We start from the raw sequence: 19,764 nt of genomic DNA on the forward strand, positions 1-19,764 counted from the left end.
GGTAAGAGCATGAACGATTGAAGGGAACGAAAAGAGAGTAATGAAGCGAGAAAACGACAGAGAGCGAGGAAGAGACATATGGTGGCTTGTGGTTTGCAGACTTTTCTGCCTGGCGGCGTTGAGCTGACAGCTCGCCTCACCGCTCCGAATAACATGAGAACACAACATGTAAAAATAGAAAGAAAAGGTAGAGACAATAGAACGAGGCAGGAGCGCCAAACTAAAAGCAGCAACAGCAGCAGCAAATGGAGATGAAAGAGCAGAAAGTAAATGTACGTGCAAGGCTGTGTGTGCAGAATGTAATGTCAGTTAAATGAAGAAGGAAAGGAAAATAAAAAAAAAACATACGAATTAGATTCAATTATAAATAAAGGCTAGAATAAAATAAAAATGTAAAAAACACTTGTACAGAAAGCAAGGTTATTTTTACTCAGAAATGTGCTCTGAAATATAAACTTTGAATAATTTACAGGAAAAAAAAAAGAATTCACAGGACATTTTAATAGCTCAAACTGTAGAGAAATCAAATAAATACAGTTCAGTTCAATTCAGTGGTTTACAATATTATCACTTTAAATACTTAAAGTAATAATTTATTAAATATTTATTATTATTATCATCGTTAAATAATGTGCTGCATTTCTTCCCAAATGTAAAGTTTATCCTTGTAAGCAGCTTTGTAACAAAATCTTAAAATAAAGACAAAAAGAAAAATAACCTAAAAAAGCATAATCTGTTAAATAATAATCTAAGAAATGATTATCTATTAAAACATTTTGATATGTTGCAAATAAATACAGATATATGGTGTTTATCTATACGATTTATTAAAAAGAAGCAAATATTTTATTATTTTTAGATATTTATATACATATATATTTTGCAAATTAATTATAAATGTGGTGTGTACCAGTCTCTGCTAAATTAAATACAATATTAATAAAATAAGATTTAAGAAAACACACACACACAAATAAACTTTTACACAAGTCATAATTAGTCCTAAAATATATTTTCTATTTCACCATTGTAAATAATTTAAACCTTTCTTTCATAATAAAACAATAATAAATAATAAACATGCATTTTTCTTTTGATTAACAAAATTTTATTCCTTGTTTAAACCTTCCAGAGTTTTTGAATTCCCTGACTGTACATATAGAATCATCGATGACGAGCTACATGTAGCTTTCCTTCTGATTTGGTTACCATCTCAGCAGGCAAATATTTAACACAGAGAGCCACAGCACAAAGAATGTGGAGAACAGACTGAAGGTTCTTTCTGCTGCAAGAAACAAATCGGCAGACAGAAAACGGAAGCAGAAGGGACTGAACGAGCAAGAGAAGGACAGAGAAATTCAGCTCAGTGTAAAGACTATTTCAGTGAATTTAGTAACACTTATAATACACCGTGTGATCATACAGGTCCATTTGATTTCTTAATATAATTGGTCTTGCTGATCACAATATTAACGGGTTGGGTGTAATTATTTTTTCAACTGTCTGATGTTTTTCATAGTTTTTCATCATCCAGTTTTTATTTATTTACTTTGAGATTTAAGAACAACCAAGCCTACAACACTGTGTGACTATGGTGGATATAGATTCTGATACCTTGATTTCTTTTTTTTTATTTAAATGAAATAAACAAACTAAAGCTTTAAAAAAATCAAATTAGTCCCTAAAAATAAACATGTGAAAATAGAATGATACAAACCACTTCTTTTAACATCATTATGCGATCACACTTATTTTTTTGACATTTCTTTTAGAATAAAAACATTTTCATTGTTAAACAGTTTACATATATAGTGAGATATATTTATATAAATTTAGTAGTTTATAAATATATATAATATGAATCTTTTAAATAAAAAACACTTAATAGATATAAACCTAGAAGCAGACAACATGACATCAGAAAAAAAAAGTTTTAAGTAAATTCTCTAATGCAAGGCAGTTTGAATCATCTCAAACCACACAATCAATAAAAAAAGTTTACACACACACACACACACACACACACACACACACACACACACACACACACACACACACACACATATATTTTATAAAACAATATGAACTAGTTCAACCTGATTGACTTGTTTGGCTTAGAAAATCTATGTTTGTTACACAAGATGTGATTTAATATGGTTCAGTGTTAGAAATTAATACTAACTACTACTGGACTTTACTTTGAGATTTTGAGAATGAAATCCAAACACAGACACACACGTGCGCACACACACACTCTGTCTGAAGACAAAGAGGATTCAGACATCAAGTAAGGAATTCAGTTCTGTTTTCCTGCAGCTGCTTTTACCTTCGCCTCAATTGATAAGTACGACTAGAGAGTGTGTTTGGTGACAGCTTGTGCAATGTGTGTGTGTGTTTGTGTGTGTGTGTGTGTGTGTGTGTGTGTGTGTGTGTGTGTTATTGTGTGTGTGTGTGTGTGTGTGTGTGTGCGTACAGGGAGAGAGAGCGAGAGAGTAGAAACATGAAGCCTAGCTATCAACGGGTGTTTTGCTGCATTAAAAATAAAAAACAAAGTCACAAAACCCTAAAAAACAGAAACCAAACTGAACCACATGTGGGCTGTTTGGACTTCACTCTCAAGCTAAAATCCACAAGTCTCAAGGTTTGCTTGTTGGTCATTTTCAAGTAAACTTTCAGAGTTGGCGGATTTCAGCCTGATGACTGTCGTTTTTCTTTAATTGCTCACAGACTCTCAAAAATAATTCAGTTTTTTGTCTTAAACACGCCTCCCTCTCTCCCACTCTCTCTCTCTGTCCCTGTGTTTTTTTAATTGGCATATAGGGAGGCTTGTTTGTTTTTGTTGTCTGCTGTTTCTTAAATGTGTGTGTTCGTGTTCATGTGGCCCCCAGTGTCCCAACAAGCACCGCGGTAGGTGTTGGGAGGCGCTTTCGGCGGCAACAACAAAACAACACAGAAAACACACGCAGGAATACACACAGCAAAATACATAACAAACACACAGACATAGACAGACACACACCGCTCAGACACAAAAACCTGTTAAAACACACGAAAGCATAAAACACACAAACACACACACACAAATGTGCACATCCTCACAGAAACACTGAAAAACACATAAACAGTAAATGGAGACAGTGACACGCACACACACACACACACACAAACGCACACACTTCTGTTGCCTCTCATGGGGCGCCATCTTGTGGCGATAGAAGAACCAACAGACACTTGTAGAAAGGCTTTTTGTGAAAATGCAAATGTGCCACTTTGAAAATACAAAAAGGAGAAGAAATTCAAACTTTAATCGTTAGAAGGATTCTGATACATTTTGTAACACATAAAGATTATTAAATACAACACACCATTGGATAAATCTTTATATATGAGAATTGTTTTCATTTTTGTTTTGAAAAACATTCGACATTTAAAAATCCTCAAATTAAACACTTTATGCAGATATTTGACACAAAAAAAGACAATTTCATATTTTTGAAGCTGCAAATTAAATTAATTCATGATGTTACTGCTGTAAACATTGTCTCAAAAAATATCATTATTTATGACATGTGTTACTAGTTAGTTTTGTTATGTGTTTTTGCATTTATGTATTGCTTTTTTCAGAGTATTGCAGCATAACTAAGGTAAGACGGGGAGTTGTGTGCTTTGTCTGTTTGTAAGACAGGTTTAAACTGAGTAAGATTAAAGTTTCATTTGTAACAGTGATATGTAAAATAACATATTTTTCACGTTTTTCACTGTAAAACATGTACAAACTTTGTGTACATAAAGATAGACACACTACTTCTCATATATATATACATTCAGCTGGTAGACAAAGGATTGAAAGTCAGTTACAAATAGAAATATATCCATTAATCAGTGTTAAACCAGTGTTTAACATGTATCTATGTTCACAAGCTGCTCCTTCTGTGAGATAAGGCTTTATGTTTGTGGGTTTTTCATTGTCCCATTCCTCTGAAGACACTAACTCAGTAGCACCATTAGCAATTTTTCTCCAAACAGCAAAAATGCTCCCATGGACTTGTGGATAAGCCAATCAGAATTTGGTGTTCACAAGGGACAGCAATTTCATTGCAGATAACTCAATAATTCATGTATAAATTGTGACAAAAAGCAATGCAAATGTGTAATAGGATTAAATCACAATGACCTATTATTTCCAAAAGTTCAAAGATCACACATTTTATATCACTTTCACATCTCTGTGAATATCCTTCTTATATGCTCAGACACTGAATATGTTCCCACTATGAAACTATTGTGTGCTTCTGTGCTGCTGGACTGTTGTGTCTAAGCATCTTTAAAGTATGTCTAAGCATATTTTCTTGGTTCTTTGCAGCAACATACATGCATTTGAGGCACTCAAATTGTTATATCAAAATCAGCTTTAATTGTGAAGCGTGTGAATTCATCTAAGGAATGTGTTTATTTCTTATGCATCTGTCTGAGAACTTACACAAAGACATAGAGCATCAGAAGAAAAAAGGCTTCACAAAGTCAGGTCCAACCACAAATCAAATGGGTGCTTCATTGTCTGGGCACCAAATGAGATCTTCTGCCCCTTGACCTTCACATCAGATGATTGTCTTACTGCATTCAGCAATAGCATCCACAAAAATAAGTAATACTGTGTTTTAATGTCATAAATTACTGGCATTTGTAGAAGTACATATAGTACTAATACTAGCATTTAGAGTATTTTATTAGTGCCTGTTACTACTAATCGATGTTGCAGTAAGGGTGTCAACAGCATGTACAGTACAGTGTATTTACACCATGGTAGTTACAATAGCTGTAATGGGACAATATTAACAAGACCCTTTCAAATCACTTTGAAAGTACTCTACAACAGTACTACTGTAGGTACTGGATTACCTTGTTATATTATTATTTGTCTCTGGCATATTTAGCAATAGCATCATTTGACTGGTTTGGCACCATCAGCAAGTAAAACAGTTCCTAACAGCAGCAGGACTACTCTTGCTGCTGCTCTATTCTACATTTCCACTGTGTTTCTACTGCAGGCAGAATAAAATAGATTTAATGTTTTTTATTTCTATTTGAAAATGTACGTTACAAATTAAAATGGATTTTCATGCCACAATCCTGTCAGTACTCTTGACTTCTGGTTTCACCTCTCTGTGTCAGACAGAGGGATTACTTGGTGTCAGTGTTGTTGACCCTCTCAACTTGTCTCTCTAAAAAGCTGTTTCCTCCTCGTACCCCTTATGCCTCCCCGAGGCCTCATTTCTGCCACCAGCCATTACCATCAAACCTCAGAAAACAGAGGAAAAAAACCAGGCGGCTTCAAAAAGTCTGCTGACAGGGCGCTCTAGTTCGGCAGCCTCTTATGCTTCATCCAGGATATGTGTGGAAAAGGCAAAATAAGGAATATTTGAGCATTGTCTAATCATAATCAAAAATAAAAACAATGTTGTGAAAAGTTATATAAAGAGTAGTTAGTACTTAGCATCTATATGCTTAGCAGAACAGCTGGAAGTAGGAGGAAGCTCCTAGCTTTGGAAATTATTTCTGCAACTCTACAAGTTTGTTGCTACACAACTATGACTGATTGTTTTCCAGTCAGTCTGGAAATTAGAATTTAGATTTTTATCAATGTGTTTTATCAAATACTTTCAGAGGAGCCACAGTATCCAGGAGGATGTAACATTTTTAACAACATCTGCCTCTGTGTGAGAAGAGTTTAGGTAGCTGCCCTCCACTGTGATTAAACAGTAGATGAATCACTTCCTTAAACCTAGTAGCAGCGCTCTATACAACATGCAACATTCACACAAGCATTAACTTGCCTTGAGGAGACTTTTGTTGTGATTTGGCGCTATATAAATAAAATTGAATTGAATTGAACTTCTATGCTTTTAACTGCTTACCATTCCTACTCCCATGGATGCATAAAGGAAAAACTTGGGATATTTGGCATGCAGACTGGGGGAGCCAGGGATCAAACCACTAATCTGCTGATCAGTAGATGACCTGCTCCACCTCCTGAGCTACGCAAGTCTTCTGGCAACATCACATCTCCCATAACTGTGGTTTTCTGCTTGATGACAACCACTATGTCTGGTTGGTTGGTGAATCCCTCAGGGCCATAGCCCTGTTGTTCAGCCATATTTGGCTGTATCTCCCATCAAGAACTGGGGACTTCTAACTCATATGCGGCAAAGATGTTCTCATACAGGATCCTAACCACTTGGTTGTAACTCTCAGTTTATGCTTTTACAGCTTGCAACTGAGATCCTGCTACCATGTGCCGGACCTTGGGTTCATTGCATAACGTAGTAGAAACCACTAATGATGATGAAATGTGAGATTTAGGTAATCCTAGAAACTAAATGGAACCTAATATACACATAAAATCCAGTTGCCTTTGTATTTAACCTTAAATTTTCATTTGTACAAACTCATACATTATGGCATTTGCCATCCTTACGTACTGGTCATAAAAATCTCATCCAATGATTGACTTGTAGAAATGTTAGTTGGCTATCTGAAGCAGAATATATTTGGATTTGAGTTAATGAAAAAAAAAAACTCAACACACTACCAAGAAGATTTTAAAATATCTTTATTTGAACATGGTCCGAAAAAATACATCTTTAAAGTTTCTGTAGATAGCAAATGCTTTGTGAGCACTTCAGGCAGGCTGTTCAGAGCGCAGACAGCAAAGGGATGAAGCCATACAGCATCAAGAAACAGCTGGACGTTCTGCACATTGACAGACACTTCAACAGCTCAAAGCGAAACACATTCAGAGAAAACCTTTAGACCTTCTTCTACTAATACATTTCATGTTTTCTGACCAACAGGCCAGGCAATAGTTCTTCATTATATTTTAATATAACTACACTTCATCCAATATCCACTGCTGGTGAATATCAAAATCTTCAGTGATTGTTCATAAAATGAAAATAAGCTAGTTAAGTAGATTGTACTAAAAGTACACAGTTTATGTAAAGTCAGGTAAAGTATATACTCGTGTTTGTTCTCACTGAGTTAGATAATAATGGATCTTATTTCAGTCTGTAATACAAAGCTGAAGCACAGCAATGACTAACTTAGCTTAGCAGAACGCAGGAGCAAACAGCTAGCATATCTTTGTGGAATGGTTGAAAAAACAAAACAATGAATTCTCACATCATATACATTTTTTTAAATCCACAAAAATACTACAGTGTAAAAACATGAATTTGTCTTTTTTTTTCAAGCATTATATGTGGTAATATTAACTACAGATATATCAGTCTGTCCAATTAGGAAGCATAAACTGGTTTCACCTGATCTGGTGCAAATGAAAGTGTTAACAGGTGCTCTGGAGAGCCAACAACAAGACAACCCCCAAAAGGGGGAATTGTTTTGCAGATGGCGGCCGCACACCGTTCACATCTTCTTATCCCTCCTGACTGATTTTTCTCCTGTTTTGCTTTTTTCTAGTGTCCTTGTCACTGCCAGTACCATGAGACAGTACCTGCAGCCCATACAGGTATTTCTGTGTCTCCCAGCACAGTCTTAAGTTTGTGAAATTGCACATCTACTGCAACACTAGATTTGCCATTCCACAAAAAGAGCTGGAAAGGGCCACAGGGGCCATGAACACTATTAAGCCATATTACAAGGCAAGTCGGATCAGTAAATGATTTCAATTTTAAACTTGGATTTTTGGTGTCATTTTAAATCCAGCCCTAAATGCGTTGATGACTTTGGTTTCCTATGATTTTCCCGTTGTTCTCAACAAATTACGTTGTATATCTGTAAGAATTACTTACTGATAGTAAGAATGAGTAATTAAGATCCATGTGATCACTGATTTAAGTGTTTCTTTAATTTGTTCAAGCACTGAAAACACTAGCAATAAAAGATTTTTGGATTCTGTAACATGAAAACTAACAGTTTTATTTTTTAAACCAAGTTAAACTTCTGAAATTCCCAGAGACACAAGTACAAATATCTAATATCTAATTTCTGAGAAAGGCTTAATACCTGTAAGAAAATTATCAGGTTTAACAGTCTTTGCTTTCTGTATCAAACTTTCGCTTAGTTAAAAAGTGTACATAACCTAGAGCTCTACTTCTGCTTGCAGTCATCTACAGATTCTTCACAATAAAACATGTACAATGGTTTAAGCATGTTATAAACAAAATACTTAATTGAATGCTTCATAAGTCAACCCTTTACAGAGACAAGACACAAGACACTTAACATTTCAATTCCAGTTAAAGCTGGAATGCCAATTTTGGAGTGTACAGAAGTTTGATCTGTATGAAAGAGGCACAAAGAAGATGATGCCATAGAGTCTTGAGAGAAACAGCCCTTATGTTTAAGACCAATGGCAGTATCATGATATAAAAAAAAAACCCAATGCATACTGTTCTCCTTTGTTTCTGTGTGGGACAGGTTAAAATAACCGGTGTTCAACTTTGCCTTGCTTATCAGTAAACAAGTATCTTGCAGAGCCTGGTAGGAGCCCTCTCCTAAACTATTATTTATTGTCTGGGCAGAACTCAGGCCGATAAACTATAACCTTCTAAAATCAACTTGCAGTAATTGCTGGCCACCATTTTTTCTGCGGGGGAGAAAAACAAAGAAAACGACAAAACAAAGCAAAGCAAAGCAAAACAAAACCAAGCTTAAAAAAAGGAATTGTCATCAATAATTATCGATTATGGAAAAGATTGCCATGGGTGTATGTGTGGACCTGAGAGCTTTGCTTCACTCCCCCATCCTCTCTATCATATGCTCTGCAAACAGTCTTCTGACTGCAGCGATGCATGTCCTACAGAAGGTTAGCTGGTATCCACCATAACCAAGTTAAAAAAAGGGTTCAAGTTAGCCACAGCAGCTAATTTTACCACGGGCAACAACAGCAACACATGTAAGCAGGATCACACCTTTTATTTGGCTTTGACCACATGTTCAACCACCTTACAGAACTGCAGGGACATAGTCAACAAACACTCTGTCTGTGTCCCCCAAACACACATATACTTTGTTCTCTTAGTCTTAGTCCTTAGTTAGATCTTTGCATGTTTGCAGTCATTACTTTTGTAAATAAATTCTCATTAATACATATCCTGGTGTAATTAATGTTGTATAGGAGGATGTTGACCACGGCTGGTATACACAATTCTCAATTACTGACTATTCAGATATAACTTTAAATGTAATTTTAAATTTAATTATTAACCAGTTTCAAATAAGTCATTTAGTATATTTTGTGGATCTGATAAATTAATAACTTTTCTTGATTTGATTGTTTTACTCATTCAAGTCCCCAAATTAATGGTTAATCAATTGAGAAGAGGTTAGTTGTTTTATCAGTGTATGTTCATTTGAAGGTGGTGTCTCAAAAAAGTAAATTCTTTTTCAGGGACAAATTCTGAGGTACAGTGATAACGTTGGTTGCTACTAACCTCTACACTACAATAACAATAGATAGTTATTTCAGTACAGTGGCACAAACCACCTTGCGCACAAAGGGCTTGTTCTGTAAACAGTTGGTAGTAGCGATAGTACCCATGTACCACAGTTGCTCTCTCCTGAATTCTGAAAGCTGAAAGATGTCCAACATATCCATCCTTACAGACTGAGCTGATCACAAGCGACTGGTCCCACATCGAATATGTGAGTACGGAAATGCCTTTCCGAAGTGACTGAATGGCAAGATTGAGTATTTAAACCCAGGAAGAGTGGTTGATGTAAAAACATCAAGTTAAGGTAATTTTCTTTACTTGCTGGTGTGAATATTAATAAGCTGGATAAATGCAAACTTGTCCTGATTTTATGGAGTATTTATTTAGTATGGGATAAAGAGAACAGCAGCATTTTTAACGAACAAATATCCAGATGTTTTGGCTGGATGACATTCTGCTGTTTCAGCTAAATAAGTTATTGCCAGATGACCTAGAGCGACCTGCACTGATGAAGATGATAAGGATCTTCATGGATCTGAGGAAGTGCTTCAAAAAGTAGAAGGAAACAATTATGCTAGTGCACAAAGGTAGCTTTTTGATTCCTTTGGCTTGACTTTCTACTAGGAAGAACTGAAATGGGAAGTGGAGGTGGCTAGGAGAGGAGATACGAGGATTGAGGTCGAACTGGGTGCTTGAGTTAAGCAAACTGGTGACAAAACTGCTTTAATGACTGTCGTTGAAAGAAATTTTGAATGAGAAGTAAAACACACTGGTACTTCAAAAAGGTCGTCGTATGAACAGGATCTCTGACACATTGTCAACAAAATCTTGTCCTACACAATATCTTTCGCACCTGATTCAAAGTCTGCTCCACACGTCTTATCCTCTGCTCGTAATTTAGTTAACAAACAGAGATAGGAAATGGAATCTTGACACAGGGACTGGCTTGTCTTTTGTCCAAAAGATGGTATAAGCCTTTAATCCTCAGTCTTAAAAAAGTTTCTACATAGAAGTATTTTTGGATAAATTGGTATTTGCTAAGTATTAACATACAGCATATTACCAGGAATGCATCAGCTCCAGTCTCTCAACTGTATAGAAAGAAGACATGAAACCTGCTGATTAAAGCTTTATTCAAATTCCAAAATTTTTAATATTATTTTATTTTCATATGTTTACTAGTAAGCAAGGCAGAGGTGGACAGTCAAGACCATAAACAGGGAGATGAAAACTAGTTTGTGTGTTATTTTCTATGAATGTTTCAAAAAGATTCAGAAGGTTAACTAAATGTTGAGCTAAAGATGGAGCATTTCCTGAAAAGCTTAGGTGAAAACATGGCCTTGATGTTGTCCCTTACAAAATCAAAAGAGCATGTATTTGGGTCCTAGATTGTGCTGAGACACTAACATTTATACTGTTTACAGAAGGCAAAACATAGCATTCAAGTGAACTTCCTGTCAAACGAAACCAGACACATCACCTTTTATCTCATCTCATAGGAAAAGAAAGAAAACCACAGCAATGCAAATGTATCAAAGTAATCATATATTCCCATTTGGATTAGATATTTGTGGCTCCACTGTTAAAAAAAAAAAATACTGACACATTAAAACATTTATCTTGTTGTTTTTGGTATGTCACTGGCAGTGTGTTTTTAGCAACTGAGGATTTTCATTCCAAAATGCTACATATCCATTTTTGGAAAACATGGGGAAAGTAAAAACGTCTCAAATCATAGTAAATTACTTTTCACTGAGCAGTCACTTTATCTGTAAATGACTTAATGACAGTACCTTGGATATCTCTTTTTGGAATGAAACCCGAACTCGTGACTTTTCATTGCTACAAAGGAAAATTAGGAATTATGTTTCAGTTGTGAAGATCAACTGTCCTTCTACTTTGTGTTTATCAGACAGAAGACACACGTTACCTTAAATAATTTTACATGACGAGCAAAAGAAAAGACTTTTGTCAAGGTTGAAGAAAAATGCTGTTTCCTTTTTTTAAAATCAAGTTTAGAACTTGTTTTTATAATGAATAATGTATATACATTTTTAAAGAATGTAAGGATTTAATCTACACAAGATCCAAAGTGAATACTGCTTTACTTTAATCTGACGATATGAGTGTAAACACTTGGTAAGTTTTGATAGTGAATGAGCTCTGTGTTTTGTTTTGGATTTGTTGTGAAGGAAGCCATGGCTTATTTCCACATCTGCAAAATCTTGTGCAAGCTGCAGGAAACTCGTGAATATGTGACAAGCCCTAAATAGCAAGTTTCATGTTTGTACAGTATAAATTAAATATTAGTTCATGATCGCCTTCTGACACACTTTCTGATGTGTCATTTTCAGTGATTTACTATGATTTATGGTGAAAAAAATGTAGTGGTTCCTAACAATTCACATTCATCTTTTTATTTTCTAAGTATAACTCATATACACTACTGTGCAAATTTCCTGAGCCACCCCTCATTTCTTTATATATTGCTTCCAAGGACCCAACCTTGATTGTAATTGGTCTTTAGTATTTCTCCAGGATTTCTGAAGGCCTTTTTCTTTGGACAATGGCTACTTGTTCACTCATTTTCAGTCCAGTCCAGATCATTTTCAGGAGAATATTCTTTTGTTTGATGAGCCATTTAACAATGGCCCACGAATCACAGAAAAGGCATAGACCGTAACACATGAACCGGTGTTGTATCTTCACATTAAAGACAACTTAGTACAGAACCAATTTTACACTTTATCCTTAGCACTTTGTTGTCATTTTCCCTACGTCATTAGTTTGTTCTATGAAAATGGCAAAGATCACACAGGCTTGCAGGCATAAAACAGTACTTGTGCACCAACGAGGCGATTCGGAAAGAAAAATTCACAGAAAACTTGGCAAATCTTGGCATACAGTGTTCAGTGTTCCCTTAAGAAATCGGAGGAAACAGGACATGTGGAGTACAAAAGAAGAAGTGGCAGACCTAAGAACTATCTACAGCAGGTATATGAAATCAAGTCATTAAGAAATAGGAAAAGATCAGTCAGTCAGATGACCCTCTATGAGCAAGCAGTTGGCAACAGTGGGAAGCAAAATCCCAATTTAAATGTTTTGCTTCAAAACGTAGTTAAGAGAGAGGTCATCTGTGAATCAAACTGATTTTGGGCTGCTGTGCATCCTGTGGTTTTTGGGATCTTACCAAAATTTATGAAAATATGGTTGCATCAGATTTTGATGCACCATGCATTATACTTGCCAGTGGCGTCATCATCCAGGACGACAATGATCCTAAACATATAGTCAGTATAGTAAAGCATACTTTGGTAGAAAAAACCCCACCTGCCATGAATTGGCCTAGCCACAACCCAGACCTCAACATTACTGAAGCAGTGTGCGCACAGGTGTTTTCACCTTACATTCTGTTCCCATTCAACAGAATTCTGTTCTATAAATCACTGCACGGATCTGCCATTTCCCAAGCAAAACATAAAGAATTGAGAGATGTCTCAAGATTTCTGCCCAGTACTGTAATTTGTAGCTCTTCATGGAGAAATGACATTTTTGTTTCATAGCAACAAAGTAAGGATGGAACGATTATGTTGTTTTAAATTAATTTTACTACATTTAATAAGGATAAAGATTACAAAGGGAAAAAAATTGCATGAAATAATGATCAAGTAATTACAACAGTGGATCATATATGTCTCCACTGTATATTTCGTAATTATACTATCTTGCATGACGTTAACTTTTTTAAAGTCAAAATTAAGAAGTCATTTGAAAAATTCACACCTCTTAATCAAAAATCAATATTGCCTTAACATAGGATTTTTGTTTTGGTATTCTGGGATAGGGTGAGTTTATCAAGGTGCTTATTCATAGGAAATTTAAAATGAGCAAAGGTTGCATTTGTAAATTGCGAGAATAATTCTTTGAAATTCGGAAACAAAAGACTTGTAATTACATAAAAATAATTACAAGATCCTTACATATAACAATAATCTCAAATATATTTGAAAGTTCTGTGCCTTGTAAAGGTAATAAATAGTTTGAGCTTTACAACCCTATCGAAAAAAACTATGGGATAAATAACACAAGGACCTTCTAATTAAATACAAAATTGTTAACTCCTAATTATGCAGTGACTCTAGCATTACAGATGTAATTCTAAGAGCCTTATCTTGCAAATACGAAACAACTACTTGTTAATTAGATTAATTAGAATAAGATTCGTTATGATTTTTGGAAGTAAAATAAGGATCTAATTTTTTGTAAGTTTTCATTTTGTGCTTTTTTCATTTTGTGATAGTCATTGTTTCTCATGTTGTTTGGAAAATAAGTCTTCTTACTTCCTCATAGTTCACTCACCCTCTCACTGAGGGTCTCCAGCTCTTCCTCCTTTTCCTTGTAACGCTTCATCCCCTGTCCAACTTCACCACAGGGGCTGTTGGTTAGGTGCATGGGGTAGTCTAGGCCGCTGAGCTGGGCGTGATGATGCCATCGCAGGTCATCACTCTCATGGGTGATATAGCGCTCGTTTATCCGAGATTCAAGGTTTCTTAGATCCAGCCACATCTGGTAGTCCTGGCGGAGAAAATGAACACACCCATAGCCTAAATAATTTAATAACACCATTATCTTGTCTTTTGTCTTTTACAAAAAACACATATAGCAAACACTTTTGAAATCAGATAATGGGTGGCTGGTCGTATTTTCTCGTTGTCTGCTTTTGTCTGAAAACTTTGTGGTGAAAGTCTGAAAACCACAAACTTTGGTTGTGGTGACAAATACATAATATATAGATAATTGTGTTCCATTTACTTCTGATTAGTGTCATTCAAAATACTATCATTTATAAGTGTACAAAGCAAGTGTACTTTCAGTTGGGACAGTGGTTAGCACTTTTGCCTTGCAGCAAGGTTTTGGGTTCAAATCCACCAGGGACTTCCTTTATAGAGCTTCCATGTTCTCCTAATGGTTGCCCAGGTTTGCTCCAGGTACTTCAGTTTCCTCAAACAGGCCATAGGCAGTTAGTAAGGTCAGGTTAACTGTTTGTTCCAAAATGCCTGTATTTGGATTTGCATGTGAAAAGTTGTCTGTTTCTCTGTGTTAGCCCTGCAACAGCCTGGCGACCTGTTCAGGGTCCTGTGATCCTGTGATAGTTGGAAGAGAATGAATGGATGGATATATTGTTATCTAGTGACCTCCTAAATCCCCTACTGAATTCCTTACAGAGTATTCAAATCTCTTTGCATGCCACCAGATATGTTAATACTGCAAAATTGTTTTATTAGGTCCATCATGGTTAATGGTCCAACTCATGATGTTGGACACATCCTGGACCTTGTTTTTGCTCCTGTCCTATCCCTAAACTCGCTCTTCATGTCTGTTCTACAACCAGTTTGTCTTCACAGAGGTAGATGCAAATTATCTTTAATTAGATTTGGGCAGCTAGATTTTCAACTCTGAATTGATTTAATAATCTGTGTACATTAGCCCTTGATAATGTAAAAATCCAAATTAGCTCATGCTGTAATTTCCTCCCCTTGGATGAGTGGTTATATTCATCATCACAGAACAGACTGCAAAAAAGCTGAACCAAATACAACCTTCTATGTGCACTAGCATCACATAAAGGACCTACTAACCACATTCATTCAACTTGTAAAATATGCATAACATCCTACTTGTTTGGCTTGACTAACAATAATAAGTGCAATGCAAGCTTCCTCTTTCAACAGACTTTTTATGCCTGCTCTGTGCAGTTTTCCTGCGACATCATCTGATGATTGTGGAAATTTCTTAATTGTTTTCCCGGCAAAAATCAGTGGAATCAGATCAAAGTTCAAGCCTGGAACCTGTCACTTTGTTTTAAAATAGTTTTTATCATACTTCTCCAATCTTCTCCAATCATCATACTTCTCCAATCATCAGATCAGGATCTCCTAACTGCTCCACACTCTAAACCAGAGGTGACCACACTTCTGAGGTTGTAGCACCTAAACCTTCGAACAGTTTAGGCACTACAACTTCACGCCTAAACTGGTAAATAACTACATGAACAGATTTTCTGGCTCAGTGGGGGGAGCAAAACTGGCTGTAAACACAAAAATTGTTGTTTTTTTTTACCTACACTATATTTTCTGATTATCATCAACATAAGATATAAATCTAACAGATAGCAAATAAAATGCAGCATTAGCATTATTGTGGAATTGTGCCTCTGGTTTTTATCCCATACCAAAGTGAAATGCATTGTGATTCAACAACTAGATGTTTAATTCTTATTCACTACATATCATTAAAAGAATGTGAGATTACATGTTCTCAACTCATTCAGTTAATTCAGTTTGGAACTTCATGTGTGTCAGAAGTCTAGTCGGGTTGCTATACCAGAATGAAATCCTTTTCAGTTCAGCTTGCTAGCAGTGTTACACAATACAGTAGCTGTTAGACTGCATTTCCTGATTACTGCAGAAGCTGTGACCTTAATGTGGCCCCACTTACTTTGCCTGCAGACAATAAAGTTTATTTAAATAAGATGGATTAAGGTTGCTAATGTTAAATAAACAAAAAGAAAAAAATTCCCAAAACTCCAAAATGTTTTTACATGCTACACATATGGGGTTAATGAAAGCTCTAAATCTTAACTGAAACAGTAATCATATAAAGTGAACCCTTTATATGATTTGGATGATGCTATATTAATCTGAAATGTATTATTGACTGATTCTTGATTGTTATGTTACAGATTTGTATTGAACTTGAAAAATGCTCCCAAATTGATTTTAATGGAGTTATTCAAATGACTGATTTCCTACCTGCAACCAGGGATGGCTTAGTGTCTTGTCAACACTATATCTCTTTCTCATCTTCACTTGCAGCAAGTTGTTGATCAGGTCAATCGCTGCATGGAGGAATACAAGAATGTAAGAAAGAAAGAACATAGGGAACACAGGGGGAGAATGAAAGTGCAGAGTATTAGTAGGAGGAGAATTTGGGGTTGAGGCCCACCCATGGTCATGGGCCAGTCAGGGCTAATGAGCAAAGCTAACATGATGTTAACCTCTCTTTAGGGGTCAGTGGTCTGAACAGCTCTGGGACCCCAAGGCCCCTCAGGTCTACAGAGGCCTCCATCACTTGGCATTATGCACATGAATGGACTACCGTATGAACCCACCCCCCCTACAAACCTAAGATCCTCATTCCACAAACTGATGGACTCTCCTAGTTCTTCAAGTTACCACATACATTCACCTCTCCTTAACTCCTCAGCAGCACTGGCTCTCTCCTGTTTCCCAGACCTGTCTCATGACCTCATAATTTGGATAATCCAAACCAAAGGCCAAAGAATAACAATGTTAGTTTACAGTCATTCTAAACAGTTATTGAACTGCAGTGTTTAGTCTCACAAGAAACCTGATTTAAAGACATACACACAACTGTGAATAAATAATGAGAAATAGTTTATTGTTATTACTTGACCAGATCGACATCCCAGGGGTATAAAAGTAAAATTCTGTTGATGGACACCTTTTATACCCTATCCATACCCTATTTTGAAATGTAGTTGTTTCCTTACTTTTAAGCCAAATCCACCTAAAGTATAGATTTCAGAAAATTCTGTCATGTAGATATAGAATATTTGATTCCTGTGTTGACAAGGGGTTCAGGGAAGAGTGGAGAGGGCAGTGGGGAAGAGAAGGGCATGGATGTGTGAATTTCTTGGTGACATTTGGAAAAACATCTATAAAGTTCTCAGTCATCCAGGTTATGGTTATATCTAAGGAGGTTGGAAAGAAAGCAACTGGACTTTTTTCCACAAAACTTAAAGAAGTCAGAAGGGCATTATTAACTGAAAAAACACCCCCAAAACAAACAAAGCAAAACAAAAACAAATCCTATTAAAGAGATCAAAAGTTTTGAAACTAAGATTAACCAGAATTATATAAAGAGAAAGGTATGGAGAAGAAAAGGAACTTCTCATGCCGTCAAGCAGATCATCTGTCAAACATGGTGGAGCCAATGCTATGTCATGGTCATGTATGACTGCCATTGGAACTAGGTCATTAGTATTTGTTAATCCTGATAAAAGTAGCAGAATGACTTCTGAAGTGTTAAGGCCGATACTCTGCTGACAGACCTGGTAGAGCATTTCAAAAGAGCAACAACATTTGTTGATATCTATGGATTCTAGACTTCAATCAGTCACTGACTGCAAAGGCTTTTCATCACAGTATTAAAAACAATTCTCATGTTTAAAGATATCTTAGATTGTCATTTTGAGCCCTATAAAATAGCTAAAATCAAAATAACTATAATCCCTGAAATAATATCTGCAACATTTTGTTAAATGCCTTAAATTAAATATTTAAAAGCTGCACTCTATGGTGATGTGCAGAGAATAACAAAATCTGTGTCAAATATTTATGGTCCTAAATAAACCTAAATATGAAGTAGTGCAATCCCAGTGAAAGAGAGGATATGAACTGTATATAACTGTAAATGATAAATTATACAACATATATCTCTCATGTAGTGTGATATGCATATGTAGGAATTAAACATTTTTTTAAAACAAATGAATGAATTGTAAAATGCAAACAATTTAAATAATTGTCAATAATTAAATCAACTTTAATTAATATTTCCCCTATTGTTGCCTCTCCAAGGAATCCTTTATCGCTTTTATTTGGATCAAAGGAAGTGAACTAGGTTCACAATAGATTATGCCTTCTAACTGGGTAGATACATATACCTGAAGTTTACCAGACTTTGTGCTATATTGTAATTCTCAAGTGTTCCCTTAACTTTTTTTGAGCAGTGTACAAAATATCCTTGCACTAATGTGTGAACACAGTGCTCTGTCTTTGGTCTTTCTTTTCCGTTTATCACAAATAAACCTGCTACTAGAGAGCTCGGTCTTTTCTCTTTGCAATTTACGATTTAGAAATGAGGATTGCATCATCATTAAAAGCTGCAGATATTAAAAAAGTTATTAGTGTATACTTCTGTTAATTTTGGCTGCTTCTTTGTCACAATGCTGTATAAAATTTTTATATCAATTATATTTTATAAATGTACTAGTATAATATCATCTGAAGCCCCAGCATGCTTTAAAAACAACTTGTATTATTTGGGATGTGCAAGAAGGTTGGCTAATGCAATCTTATTGAGTCTCAGGTAATGGCAGTTAAAGAGTAGCACCATCATCAATGAATGGGTAACAAGTGTCCCCTTTATTAAGGTGCAGAATTGTAGTCAGAGTTTCATGACTGCGCCACCAGCTACAAAAAAGAAGCGTACAAAGTTTTTGCCCCATAAAGGGCTCAATGGCAATACCTTAGAGGGTACCACTAAGGTAATGCCTGGTATATAATGGCACAGTGATGTGCCATTATACCTTTAAAGGTAAAACAAAATACTTTTTTCCTGGGGGAGGAAGACTACCTCTGCATGACCATAAATGTGGTAGACTTTCAAAACTTTATTTCATCTCCATTTAAAAACTTGAATTGTGTATGCTTGTAGGCAAAAGGGTCTTATTTAAAACTGATCTTTGCAAACGCACATTTCTTGGCGCACTTAGAGTTTATTCCCTGACATTTAATCCTCCTGTGGCCAACAGAAATGGCTTGTATTTATTTTGAAGCACAGCTCAAGTCATTCTGGCAGTATGAGGAGGTGGAGGGAAGGTTAAGAGCACTTCGGGGATCCGGTTTAGGAGTGAGTGAGTCAGGCGATTTTAAATCTGTCTCATAGTCAACAGGACAATTCCAGCCAACACACACGGCAGACACATTTAGAGACAATGACGGCAACAACATGAGTCATACAGCAGCAGAGAATGGCTTGAACTGATTTCAAGGAAATGTTGGAGTTATTATACTGCAACATAAAACATAATTACCTCTGCTTGTATGCTGTCATACATGGTGTCATACAGAAAGATGAAACAAGCAATTCATCTTTGATCACACATTCAACATTTCAGTCAGTCTCGCAGACATGAATCTGCCTGTTTAATATATTCTAATTTAAAAATCCAGACATAGAAATAAACAGGTATTGGTCTCTAAATTTTGAAGCTTTGGTATTAATGCTTTGGCTGCTGTTTTGCTAGTTTTAGTGTCAGAAGCAGTGTTGGGAAGGTTACTTTTAAAATGTATTCCATTACAGATTACAGAATACATGCCCCAAAATGTATTCTGTAACGTATTCCGTTACGTTACTCAATGAGAGTAACGTATTCTGAATACTTTGGATTACTTAATATGTTATCATGCTTTTACAACTACGTGAATGTACTATTGCTGTGTGA

The 19,764-nt window shown here is 35.8% G+C and overlaps 1 protein-coding gene across 2 annotated transcripts in view; it reads right to left on the reverse strand.

Moving 5' to 3' along the window:
• Window positions 1–4,589: 4,589 nt before the first annotated feature.
• The window catches only part of prkd1 (protein kinase D1), a 79,489-nt gene continuing 64,314 nt past the window's right edge, over window positions 4,590–19,764 (reverse strand). For both annotated transcript variants that reach the window (XM_005940983.3, XM_005940984.3), the window contains 2 exons: window positions 16,265–16,350; window positions 4,590–14,027 (listed from right to left, as the gene is read on the reverse strand). In XM_005940983.3, coding sequence (XP_005941045.1) covers window positions 13,797–14,027; window positions 16,265–16,350 — 317 coding nt within the window. In that variant the 3' untranslated portion in view covers window positions 4,590–13,796. The remainder of the gene's footprint in view (window positions 14,028–16,264; window positions 16,351–19,764) is intronic.

Source organism: Haplochromis burtoni, unplaced genomic scaffold (assembly GCF_018398535.1).
Source record: "Haplochromis burtoni strain Fernald_Lab_line unplaced genomic scaffold, NCSU_Asbu1 Contig_285, whole genome shotgun sequence".
Classification (NCBI taxonomy): Eukaryota; Metazoa; Chordata; class Actinopteri; order Cichliformes; family Cichlidae; genus Haplochromis; species Haplochromis burtoni.